This window comes from Triturus cristatus, unplaced genomic scaffold (genome assembly GCF_964204655.1).
Source record: "Triturus cristatus unplaced genomic scaffold, aTriCri1.1 SCAFFOLD_160, whole genome shotgun sequence".
Taxonomy (NCBI): Eukaryota; Metazoa; Chordata; class Amphibia; order Caudata; family Salamandridae; genus Triturus; species Triturus cristatus.
This window is the reverse complement of record NW_028188469.1, coordinates 1,535,237-1,547,860: the sequence shown is the minus strand read 5'-3', so window position 1 is coordinate 1,547,860 and position 12,624 is coordinate 1,535,237. Positions and strand designations below refer to the sequence as shown.

Genomic DNA, 12,624 nt, shown 5'->3' with positions numbered 1-12,624 from the left:
CCTCTAGGGAGTTCTCTTCACTAAGGCGGAAAAACCTGGAGAGACCGTCAGCATTGGCGTGGTCAACTCCGGGCCGATGTTCCACCCGAAAGTCCATCCCCTGTAGGGAAATGGACCACCTCAACAACTTGGGGTTTTCGCCTCTCATCTGCATGAGCCAGCGAAGGGGGCGGTGGTCGGTCTGGATAAGGAAGTGAGAGCCAAAGAGGTATGGCCTCAACTTCTTCAGAGCCCATACCACCGCGAAGGCTTCTCTCTCAATGGTGCTCCATCGCCGTTCCCGAGGGAGGAGTCTTCGAGATATGAAGGCCACAGGTTGGTCTTGGCCCTCGGTGTTGAGTTGCGAGAGCACCGCACCTATGCCGTGCTCTGAGGCGTCTGTCTGTACAATAAATTCCTTGCTGAAATAGGGTGTTGCTAGTACTGGAGCTGTACACATCGCATTTTTCAGCGTATCAAAGGCTTCTTGGCATGCAGCTGTCCATATGACCTTGCGAGGTTGTTTCTTTGAGGTCAACTCTGTCAAGGGGGTCACGATGGTACCATATCCCTTGATGAACCGGCGGTAATACCCAGTGAGGCCGAGGAAAGCTCGGACCTCTGTTTGGGTCTTGGGGGGCTCCCAAGCCAAGATGGTTTCAATTTTGGCCTGGAGGGGTTGCACCTTACCTCCGCCCACCAGGTGTCCCAGGTACACGACAGATCCCTGTCCAATCTGGCACTTGCTGGCTTTAATGGTTAGGCCAGCGCGTTGCAGCGCCTGCAATACCTCCTGGAGGTGTTGCAGATGGTCCTCCCAGCTGCTACTGAAGACAGCTATGTCATCCAAGTAGGCTGCTGAGAAGGACTCCAGGCCAGATAGTACCTGATTCACTAACCGCTGGAATGTGGCCGGAGCATTTTTGAGCCCAAAGGGCATCACTCGGAATTGGTAGTGGCCCTCTGGGGTGGAGAACGCTGTCTTCTTCCGTGCTCCGTCGGCCATGGCAATCTGCCAATATCCGGACGTCAGGTCAATGGTGCTGAGGTACCGGGCTGCTCCCAGCCGGTCCACCAGCTCATCTGCACGCGGGATGGGGTGAGCATCTGTCTTCGTGACAGAGTTCAACCCCCGGTAGTCCACACAGAACCGAAGTTCTGGCGTCGTACCCGGTGGGGCCGCTTACGGCACCAACACCACTGGACTAGCCCACGGGCTGCTGGAAGGTTCTATCACCCCCAGCTCCAGCATCTTTGCCACCTCACACTGGATGCTATCCTTCACTCGGTCAGAGAGCCGGTAAGACTTGTTCTTTACCGGGGGGCTATCCCCTGTGTCCACATCATGGGTACACCAATGAGTGATTCCAGGCGTGAGGGAGAACAACGAGGCAAACTGTCCCAGGACATGGCGACAGTCCCTCTGCTGCTCTGGGGTCAAGGATGGGGAGAGGACTACACCTTCCACCGAACCATCCTTCTCTTGTGCCGCAAGAAGGTCAGGAAGAGCTTCACTCTCTTCCTCTTCGCTCCCATCCGTCACTATAAGGAGAGCAAGCTCCGATCGCTCATGGTGCGGCTTCAGGCGGTTGACGTGGAGCACCCTGAGGGGCTGACGGGGGTTTTTTACATCCACAACGTATGTGGTCTGGCCTCGCCTCTCCACAATATCGAACGGGCCAGTCCACCGGTCCTGGAGGGCACAAAGCTCCCCAGGTTCCATAACCCACACCTTCTGTCCAACGTCTAACTCGACCGTCCGAGCGTTGCGGTCATACCACTCCTTCATCACGGTCTGGCTAGCCTCCAGGTTCTCTGTGGCTGCCTTCCACAGCTTGGCCATCTGGCTGCGGAACGCCAGCATATAGCTGACAATGTCACGGGGAAGCTTCTGTGAAGTCTTCTCCCACCCCTCTTTCACTAAACTGAGGGGACCCCTAACGGGATGGCCATGGAGCAATTCAAACGGGCTGAACCCGACTCCCTTCTGCGGTACCTCCCGGTAGGAGAATAACAAGCAGGGGAGGAGGACGTCCCACTTACGCCTCAAGCCTTCTGGAAGGCTTCGGATCATCCCCTTCAATGTCTTATTGAAGGGCTCTACAAGTCCGTTAGTCTGGGGGTGGTAAGGAGTGGAGAACCGGTAGGTCACTCCACACTCCTTCCACATGGCCTGCATGTAGGCCGACATGAAATTTGTGCCCCTGTCCGACACCACGACCTTCGGGAATCCCACTCGGGTAAAAATTCCCAACAGTGCCCGCGCCACCACCGGTGCAGTGATGGTCCTCAGAGGAATAGCCTCTGGGTACCTTGTGGCGTGGTCCACCAAAACCAAGATGAACCGGTGTCCCGCGGCGGTCGGAGGGTCCAATGGCCCAACAATATCGATACCGACCCTCTCAAAAGGGGTCCCGACCACGGGGAGCGGTTCCAACGGGACCTTCAACTTAGTCCCCGTCTTGCCACTAGCCTGGCAAGACTTGCAGGTCTTGCAAAAGGTGTCTGAGGCAATCCTCATCCTGGGCCAATAAAAATGGGGGAGTAACCGTGCAAAGGTTTTGTCCTGGCCCAGGTGTCCAGCTAAGGGTATCTCGTGCGCTAACTCCAGCAGGAAGGCCCGGTAACATTGGGGGACCACTATGGCCCTTGAAGACCCATGTACCGGCACCCTGGACTCACTGTATAGGAGACCATCCTCCCAATACACATGATAACCTCCCAGTTCCTGACTGGCCACTTGAGCTTCGGCCTGCCGCCGCATACCCTCAAGAGTGGGGCACGTCCTTTGTGCTTGACAAAATTCCTCCCGGGTAGGCCCTCCTTCCACTTGCCAGTCAGCAAGGGTCGGCAAGTCCTCCACAGGAACGACATCTACCTCCGCGGACTCCGGGGGCACCTCTGCGGCCTCCCCATCCGACTCACGGGGCATGTCCTCTACCACCTTCTTCTTCCCACGTTTGGGTTTGGGTTGGGCCATGATTCCAGGCTCCAACTCCGGGTGAGTTCCATGCCGGGCAGCCATGGACCGCGTGCTTACGCAAGTCCACCCTGGTAATCCCAGCATCTCAGTGTGAGCGTGAAACTCGACGTCCTTCCATTTGGTGTGCTCCAGGTCGTTCCCTAGCAAACACCCCACAGGCAAGGCAGGGCTCACAGCAACTCGCAGTAGGCCTTTGACTCCTCCCCACTCGAATGGAACACGAGCCACTGGATAGTGACTCAAACTGCCGTCAGCCAATACGGCCGGATGGAACTCCTCGGGGACTACTTGGTCTGGGGACACCAGCCGCCGCACGACAGTGGTCATGCTGGCCCCTGTGTCTCTCAGAGCTTCCACCTCCTCCCCATTAATTCTCACCCTCTGCTGATACTTAGCAGTGTTCGGGGGCAGGGGCACTACGGGGACCACTTCTCTATCCCCGAGTGAAACCAGCGTCAGGCCTGTCCACTCCCCTTCCCTATCTAAGGGCAGCTCCACCCCAAGCGCTATACTACTCACCCCAGGACTTTTCCCGCCCAATGGGGCTGGTGGTCGCTTGCGACACTTGGGATCTCCTCTGTAGTGTCCAATCTCCCCACACTCGTAGCACCGCACAATCCTTGGCTGCTGACTCCTGTCAGGGTAAGTGGGTCTTGTGGAATTGGACGGTGGTGGGGTTCCTACTCCCTTCCCAAACTTATTTTGGGGACCTTTCGAGAACTCCACCTTTTTATCACCCCCCTCTTTCTTCTGGGGGAAACCCTGTCCGCCTTTCGAGCCATCTCCCCCGGGGCCCTTGTGAGACACCCGGGTGCTCACCCAAATATCTGCCTCCTCCGCAAGCTCTCGAGGATCCTTCAGCTTGCGGTCCACCAGATGTTGGCGCAGCTCCGGAAAGCTCTTCTCCAAGAGGTGCTCCCTTAAAAAAAGATCGTACAACCCTTGGTAGTCCTGCACCTCGCTGCCACGCACCCAACCATCTAGTGCCTTCCTCGCATAATCAAAAAAATCTACCCATGTCTGGGTGGACAGCTTATGGCTGCCACGAAACTTCTGCCTATACTTCTCGGGGTTCAGGCCAAACTTCTTTAACAAGGCCTCTTTCATGGGGGCGTACTTAACCTGATCCGCCTTGGCCAAATATAACAGGGTGTCCCTAACAGTGGGAGGTATATACCGGTAGAGACCACCTCCCCAGTTACTCTCGGGTACCCCATGGGCCGTTAAGGCTACCTCGTATGCCTCCAACCACTTCATGATGTCATCCCCTAATGTATAATTGGCTATGAATTCTTTGGGTAGGTAGAATTTTGGTTCTTGAGGTTCCCTGGGTATGCTGCCACCATTGTCTTTGTTAGACGCGTTCAATTGGAGGGCGCGTAGCTCCAGCTCTTTTAACTGAAGCTCGTGCGCCAGCTTCTTCTCCTCCATTGCCCATTTCTTATTCTCCCTTTCCCTTTCTCTTTCCTGCTCCAACTTGGCTAGTTCCCATCTTAATTGCCTCTCTTCCCTTCTGTCCTCATACTCCTTTGGAGACGCGCTCCTACTAGACCCTGTCCTACTACTGGCCCCAGAACGTCTCCCTGGGGGCACATTTTCAGACTCCTCTATGTTTACGATGTCTAGGACTTCCTGGGCGCTCTCCTCCTGAGGTGCATCTGGCGCCTCCTGTCCCTCATCCCCTCTCCCTTCTGGGTGGGCTTCTACCCATGCCCTAATGGCGGTACGGAGTTCCGGCCCTTTGGCCTTCCGCATCCCAGGCACCCCCATCTCCTGCGCGAACTCCCTCAGTTGCCTCACGGTGTACCCCTCGAGGTCCGCTAGCCGGGATTCCATTCTGGCAGGTGGGGACCTAGACACTAAGGAGAAAATTCCTAGGGTGTAGGCAACAGTCAATAGCTAACCAGGCTTCTTGCACTCTCTACCTGGATAGTGGAACCAATAATTCAGCAAACAATGGTTTCTGAGCTCTGGAACAAAAAAAAAATGTAGGATATGCGTTTAATTGTGGCGCCCTTCGCCTCACGGAAGGGTGCTGTATGGTCACAGGTCCCAAGGATCCCACCGCTGCCACCAATGTAGGAACCTGGGGTCACCAGGCCCTAAGGGCGGTAACGTGGCGCGAGCCGGTCGGGCAACCAGAGGGCTATGTGTTAAGCAACCATACACCACACGCTTCTCATGGACTAGGGACACACACAATAAGTGACGCCACACCGTTGAAATTATGCAATTACTTCAAGTTTATCCAAGTATAGCTGGTAAGTTACAGTTCAGGAAGTAACAAGGCGATACATGCATCATAATACCATCCATCAGTAAATACGGCAATCCTGGCGATATTTATGCAGTGCCTAACCTCATTCAGATACCCACGGCAGTTGGCTAAGTGCGGGTGATTATAGCGCTGCGCGTGCTAAGCGAGGCCTTTCCCTGAACAGGCCGTCTAACACAGCACGATACTCGTAATAGGTGACATCGGGTACATTAACATGGAGCCTGTAGAACTGAGCGCTCCTCGTAATCGATGGCCACTAATCCTGTGAAGCAAAGCATATAAAACCAAGCGCTACGCGCAATCATTTACCTGTGAATACATTTGAGCAGGGCATATAACACAACGCGTTACTCTTAATCAGTTGCCTGTAACTACTTCTGAGCAGAGCATATAACACAATGCGCCGCTCGTAACCCTGGGCATGTAAATACTTTCGAGCCGGGCATATGACACCACGCGCTACTCGCGATCATTAGCATGCAAATACATTCGAGCAGAGCATATAGCATAACACGCTACTCGTGATCGTTGGCATATACATACTTTCGAGCAGAGCATATAACATACCACGCTACTCGTGACCCTTAGCATGTAAGTACTTTCAAGCAGAGCATATAACGTAACGCGCTACTCGCGACCATTGACATGCAAATACTTTCGAGCAGAGCATATAACATACCACGCTACTCGTGATCCTTAGCATGTAAGTACTTTCAAGCAGAGCATATAACGTAACACGCTACTCGTAGTCCCGGTCTCTCAGGACGTGGAAGCGGAGTCGGTGGCGTGAAGCGCCACGCGAGGGTAATGTCAGTCAGTACTTGGGAAGGCTTCCAGCGGGGAGTGTTCCCGGACTCGAGGAGCAAGTCCCTATGCTCCGGTGCAGTTCACAGAGCACCGCGCTCAGTATCGCGGAAGGGGGGACACGGACAGGATCCCTCGGCGGGGTCTCTCCGTCGCGCAGGCAGGGGAGGGGACTCCCACGGAGGGGACAACCCGGGCCAAGTGCGGTGTGGTTCCCAGACCAGCAGGGGGCGCACCAGGGGGGATCTCGGCCTCCGGGCTTACCTCCGTCTCAGCGTCAGCAGGCGTCCGTCCTCACGACGATGGGGGAACTCGGCCCCGACCTTGTGCTCTTCCTCACACGGCTGCGACGGCAGCGGCGGAGCCCCGGGCTTCCCCTGGGCCTCGCGACACAGCAGGGCACCTCTCCAGGCCTCCAGGCCGTGGCGGTGAGTGCGCTGGCTTCGTCGTCGCAGGGGGGGGGGCTCAAATTAAGGATGGGGGTAAAGTGCTCAGCGGAGCACGCTGCCGGGGGTCCCAGACCAGGGCAGGGAGCGCGGGGGTCACAGCGCTAGTACCTGGTCGATCCCCGGTGGCTTGGCAATCGGTTTAGTAATTAGTTCAATAGGTTAGCTTGGACACGCAGTCTCAGCTCTGGCATTCAAGGCTTACAGCTCGCTCTTGTCATGCAGTCTCAGTTCTTGCAGTTAGGTTTCAGGTCTCAGTTGTCAGATGAAGTCTTGTGGCGCAGATGTATCTGGCGCCCTTAAGGGATTCTGTTACTGGGGGTTGGAATGGAGAGGGCGACTAGATCCTTCCTAGTCAGGCTGGCAGAGAGTCTCTGGGTCCTCCTACTACTGGGCAAGATCAGTGGGATTCACAGGGCACCTCACTCACTTAAGAGGCAGTACCTAAATCCTGTCACTCTCAGAGGCATAAGTCCCTGGCTAGGCCCTACCGCCTACACTCCTGGTGGATTCTTCCAGCTCTGCTTCACCCCAATGGCCAACTCACCACAAAAGTTTCCCTCCCACTCTTAAGTAGCCCTAGGTCAGGTGACCTCTAGCCAAGGCGGCAAAAGTAAAACCCCACCTCCCTTCTAGAAGGTTCCAGCATCTTCCAGGAGCTTCCCCACTGTACCTATGGGACAAAAAGGCGGGCTGGTGTCGCAACATTGTTGTGGGTCCCAGCCAGCTCCTGGCAGCTAGGGTGCTACTATGAAAAACGACCACCCTGCAGTAGCAGGGGTCTGCGGCAGCCATCTTGGGAGAAGGGAGCACCTGCACCTTAACACTGATTGGCAATGAAAAGGCGCCCGGAGACCTAGTCCAACATAAAAATGAGGGTGGAAAAAATGAGGCACGATACAAAAATAGAAGGGGAGACCACCCTAGGGCTGACAGGTCCAACAGGCCCCATCACCTTTCTGCCTCTGTCTGGTTCAGCCAGGAGCACAGTTCTTGCCCCAGCACACTTCTGCCTCTGTCTGGTTCAGCCAGGAGCACAGTTCTAGCCCTAGCATTCTTCTGCCTCTGTCTGGTTCAGCCAGGAGCACAGTTCCGGCCCCAGCACAGCCCTGTCTTTGTCTGATTCAGCTAGGAGCACAGTTCCTGCCCCAGCACAGTCCTGTCTGTCTGGTTCAGGTAGGAGCACAGTCCCGGCCCCAGCACAGTCCTGTCTCTGTCTGGTTCAGCCAGGAGGACTGTTTCGGCCCCAGTACAGTTCTGTCTTTGTCTGGTTCAGCCAGGAGGACAGTTCCGGCCCCAGCACAGTCCTGTCTCTGTCTGCTTCATCCAGGAGCCCAGTTCCGGACACAGCACAGTTCTGCCTCTGTCTGGTTCATCCAGGAGCACAGTTCCCGCACCAGTGCGGCCCTGTCTCTGTCTGGTTCAGCCAGGAGCATAGTTCTGGCCCCAGGACAGTTCTGCCTCTGTCTGGTTCAGCCAGGAGCACAGCTCCGGCCCCAGCACCATTATGTCTCTGTCTGGTTCAGACTGGAGCGCAGTTCCGGCCCCGTCACACTTCTGCCTCTGTCTGCTTCAGCCAGGAGCACAGTTCCGGCCCCAGCACAGTTCTGTCTTTGTCTGGTTCAGCCAGGAGGACAATTCCGGACCCAGCACAGTCCTGCCTCTGTCTGGTTTAGCCAGGAGCACAGTTCCGGCCCCAGAACAGTCCTGCCTCTGTCTGGTTCAGCCAGGAGCACAGTTCTAGTCCCAGCACAGTCCTGTCTCTGTCTGGTTCAGCACGGAGCACAGTTCCGGCCCCAGCACAGGCCTGTCTCTGTCTGGTTCAGCCAGCCAGGAGCACAGTTCCGGCCCCAGCACAGTCCTCCCTCTGTGTGCTTCAGCCAAAAGCACAGTTCCGGCCCCAGCACAGTCCTCCCTCTGTCTGGTTCAGCCAGGAGCACAGTTCCGGCCCCAGCACAGTCCTGCCTCTGTCTGGTTCAGCCAGGAGCACAGTTCCGGCCCCAGCACACTTCTGCCTCTGTCTGGTTCAGCCAGGAGCACAGTTACAGCCCCAGCACAGTCCTGCCTCTGTCTGGTTCAGCCAGGAGCACAGTTCTAGCACCAGCACAGTCCAACCTCTGTGTGCTTCAGCCAAAAGCACAGTTCCGGCCCCAGGCACAGTCCTCCCTCTGTCTGCTTCAGCCAGGAGCAAAATTCTGGCCCTACCACCGTTCTGCCACTGTCTGGTTCAGCCAGGAGCACAGTTCCGGCCCCAGCACAGTTCTGTCTTTGTCTGGTTCAGCCAGGAGGACAATTTTGGCCCCAGCACACTCCTGCCTCTGTCTGGTGCAGCCAGGAGCACAGTTCCGGCCCCAGCACAGTCCTGCCTCTGTCTGGTTCAGCTAGGAGCACAGTTCTAGCCCCAGCACAGTCCTGTCTCTGTCTGGTTCAACCAGGAGCACAGTTACGGCCCCAGCACAGACCTGTCTCTGTCTGGTTCAGCCAGTCAGGAGCACAGTTCCGGCCCCAGCACAGTCCTCCCTCTGTGTGCTTCAGCCAAAAGCACAGTTCCGGCCCCATCACAGTCCTCCCTCTGTCTGGTTCAGCTAGGAGCACAGTTCCGGCCCCAGCACAGTCCTGCCTCTGTCCGGTTGAGCCAGGAGCACAGTTCTAGCCCCAGCCCAGTCCTGTCTCTGTCTGGTGCAGCCAGGAGCACAGTTCCGGCCCCTGCACAGACCTGTCTCTGTCTTGCTCAGCCAGCCAGAAGGACAGTTCCGGCCCAGCACAGTCCTCCCTCTGTGTGCTTCAGCCGAAAGCACAGTTCCGGCCCCTGCACAGTCCTTCCTCTGTCTGCTTCAGCCAGGAGAAAAGTTCTGGCCCTACCACCATTCTGCCAGTGTCTGGTTCAGCCTGGAGCACAGTTCCGGCCCCAGCACACTTCTGCCTCTGTCTGGTTCAGCCAGGAGCACAGTTCTGGCCCTAGCACACTTTTGCCTCTGTCTGGTTCAGCCAGGGGCACAGTTCCAGCCCCAGCAAGGTCATGTCTCTGTCTGGTTCAGCCAGGAGCACAGTTTCGGCCCCAGCCCAGTCCTGTTTCTGTCTGCTTCAGCCAGGAGCACTGTTCTGACCCCAGCACGGCCCTGTCTCTGTCTGGTTCAGCCAGGAGCACAGTTCCGACCCCAGCACAGTTCTGCCTCTGTCTGCTTCAGCCAGGAGCACAGTTGTGGCCCCAACATGGCCCTGCCTCTGTCTGGTTCAGTCAGGAGCATAGTTCCTGCCCAAGACAGTCCTGTCTGTCTGGTTCAGCTAGGAGCACAGTTCCGGCCCTAGCACAGTCCTATCTTTGTCTGGTTCAGCCAGGAGGACAGTTCCAGCCCCAGCACAGTTCTGCCTCTGTCTGCTTCAGCCAGGAGCACAGTTCCAGCCCCAGGACAGTCCTGTCTTTGGTTCAGCCAGGAGCACAGTTCTGGCCCCAACACGGCCCTGCCTCTGTCTGGTTCAGTCAGGAGCATAGTTCCTGCCCAAGACAGTCCTGTCTCTGTCTGGTTCAGCTAGGAGCACAGTTCTGGCCCTAGCACTGTCCTATCTTTGTCTGGTTCAGCCAGGAGGACAGTTCCAGCCCCTGCACAGTTCTGCCTCTGTCTGCTTCAGCCAGGAGCACAGTTCCAGCCCCAGGACAGTCCTGTCTTTGGTTCAGCCAGGAGCACAGTTCTGGCCCCAGCACAGTCCTGCCTCTGTCTGGTTCAGCCAGGAGCACAGTTCTGGCCCCAGCACAGTCCTGCCTCTGTCTGGTTGAGCCAGGAGCACAGTTCCGGCCCCAGCACAGTCCTGCCTCTGTCTGGTTCAGCCAAAAGCACAGTTTCGGCCCCAGCACAGTCCTGTCTCTGTCTGGTTCAGCCAGGAGCACAGTTCCGGCCCCAGCACCGTTCTGTCTCAGTCTGGTTCAGCCTGGAGCACAGTTCCGTCCCCAGCTCACTTCTGCCTCTGTCTGGTTCAGCCAGGACCACAGTTCTGGCCCCAGCACAGTTCTGCCTCTGTGTGGTTCAGCCAGGATTACAGTTCCGGCCCCAGAACGGTCCTGTCTCTGTCTGGTTCAGCCAGGATCACAGTTCCGGCCCCAGCCCAGTCCTGTCTGTGTTTGATTCAGCCAGGAGCACAGTTCCGTCCCTAGCATGGCCCTGTCTCTGTCTGCTTTAGCCAGGAGCACAGTTCCGGACCCAGCATGACCCTGCCGCTGTCTGGTTCAGCCAGGAGCACAGTTCCGGCCCCAGCACCATTCTGCCTCTGTCTGCTTCGGCCAGGAGCACAGTTCCAGCACCCGCACAGCCCTGCCTCTGTCTGGTTCAGCCAAGAGCACAGTTCCAGCCCCAGCACAGTCCTGTCTGTCTGGTTCAGCTAGGAGCACAGTTCCGGCCCCAGCACAGTCCTGTCTTTGTCTGGTTCAGCCAGGAGGACAATTCCGGCCCCATCACAGTTCTGCCTCTGTCTGCTTCAGCCAGGAGCACAGTTCGGGCCCCAGAACAGTCCTGCCTCTGTCTGGTTCAGCCAGGAGCAAAGTTCCGGTCCCAGCACTGTTCTACTTCTGTCTGCTTCAGCCAGGAGCACACTTGTGGCCCCAACATGGCCCTGCCTCTGTCTGGTTCAGCCAGAGGGACAGTTCCGGCCCCAGCACAGTTCTGCCTCTGTCTGCTTCAGCCAGGAGCACATTTCCGGCCCCAGGACAGTCCTGTCTTTGTTTGGTTCAGCCAGGAGCACAGTTCCGGCCCCAGCACAGTTCTGCCTCTGTCTGCTTCAGCCAGAAGCACAGTCCTGGCACCAGCATGGCCCTGCCTCTGTCTGGTTCAGCCAGGAGCACAGTTCCGGCCCCGCACAGTTCTGTTTGTCTGGTTCAGCTAGGAACACAGTTCCGGCCCCAGCACAGTCCTGTCCTTGACTGGTTCAGCTAGGAGCAGAGTTCCAGCCCCAGCACAGTCCTGTCTGTCTGGTTCAGCTAGGAGCACAGTTCTGGCCCCAGCACAGTCCTGTCTGTCTGGTTCAGCTAGGAGCACAGTTCCCGCCCCAGCACAGTCCTGTCTTTGTCTGGTTCAGCCAGAAGGACAGTTCCGGCACCAGCACAGTTCTGTCTTTGTCTGGTTCAGAAAGGAGGACAGTTCCGGCCCCAGCACAGTCCTGTCTGTCTGGTTCAGCTAGGAGCACAGTTCCCGCCCCAGCACAGTCCTGTCTTTGTCTGGTTAAGCCAGGAGGACAGTTCCGCACAGTTCTGTCTTTGTCTGGTTCAGCCAGGAGCACAGTTCTGGCCCCAGCACAGACTTGTCTCTGTCTGGTTCAGCCAGGAGCACAGTTCCGGCCCCAGGACAGTCCTGACTTTGTTTGGTCCAGCCAGGAGGACAGTTCTGACCCCAGCACAGTTCTGCCTCTGTCTGGTTCAGCCAGGAGCACAGCTCCAGCCCCAGCACCGTTCTGTCTCTCTCTGGTGCAGCCAGGAGGAAAAATCCGGCCCCAGCACAGACCTGTCTCTGTCTGGTTCAGCCAGGAGCACAGTTAAGGCCCCAGCACAGTCCTGCCTCTGTCTGGTTCAGCCAGGAGCACAGTTCCGGCCCCAGCACAGTCCTGCCTCTGTCTGGTTCAGCCAAAAGCACAGTTTCAGCCCCAGCACAGTCCTGTCTCTGTCTGGTTCAGCCAGGAGCACAGTTCCGGCCCAAGCACCGTTCTGTCTCAGTCTGGTTCAGCCTGGAGCACAGTTCCGTCCCCAGCTCACTTCTGCCTCTGTCTGGTTCAGCCAGGACCACAGTTCTGGCCCCAGCACACTTCTGCCTCTGTGTGGTTCAGCCAGGATTACAGTTCCGGCCCCAGAACGGTCCTGCCTCTGTCTGGTTAAGCCAGGATCACAGTTCCGGCCCCAGCACAGTCCTGCCTCTGTCTGGTTCAGCCAGGAGCACAATTCTAGCCCCGGACCAGTCCTGTCTCTGTCTGGTTCAGCCAGGAGCACAGTTCCGGCCCCAGCACAGTCCTGCCTCTGTCTGGTTCAGCCAGGAGCACAATTCTAGCCCCGGCCCAGTCCTGTCTCTGTCTGGTTCAGCCAGGAGCACAGTTCCGGCCCCAGCACAGACCTAGCTCTGTCTGGTTCAGCCAGCCAGGAGCACAGTTCCGTCCCC

The 12,624-nt window shown here is 57.2% G+C and overlaps 1 protein-coding gene across 1 annotated transcript; it reads right to left on the bottom strand.

Annotated features, from left to right (window-relative positions):
- Nucleotides 1-304: 304 nt before the first annotated feature.
- On the bottom strand, nt 305-3,964 carry LOC146768985 (uncharacterized). Its single transcript, XM_085640583.1, has 2 exons — nt 3,689-3,964; nt 305-3,537 (listed from the first exon to the last, which is right to left on the bottom strand). The coding sequence occupies exon 2, from the start codon at nt 3,287-3,289 to the stop codon at nt 1,163-1,165; it is 2,127 nt and encodes a 708-aa protein (XP_085496709.1). The 5' UTR covers nt 3,290-3,537; nt 3,689-3,964; the 3' UTR covers nt 305-1,162.
- Nucleotides 3,965-12,624: the final 8,660 nt, after the last annotated feature.

Bases quoted from the DNA above. Each gene is read 5' to 3' on its own strand.
- LOC146768985 (XM_085640583.1), bottom strand. From the start codon at position 3,289: ATGACCACTGTCGTGCGGCGGCTGGTGTCCCCAGACCAAGTAGTCCCC.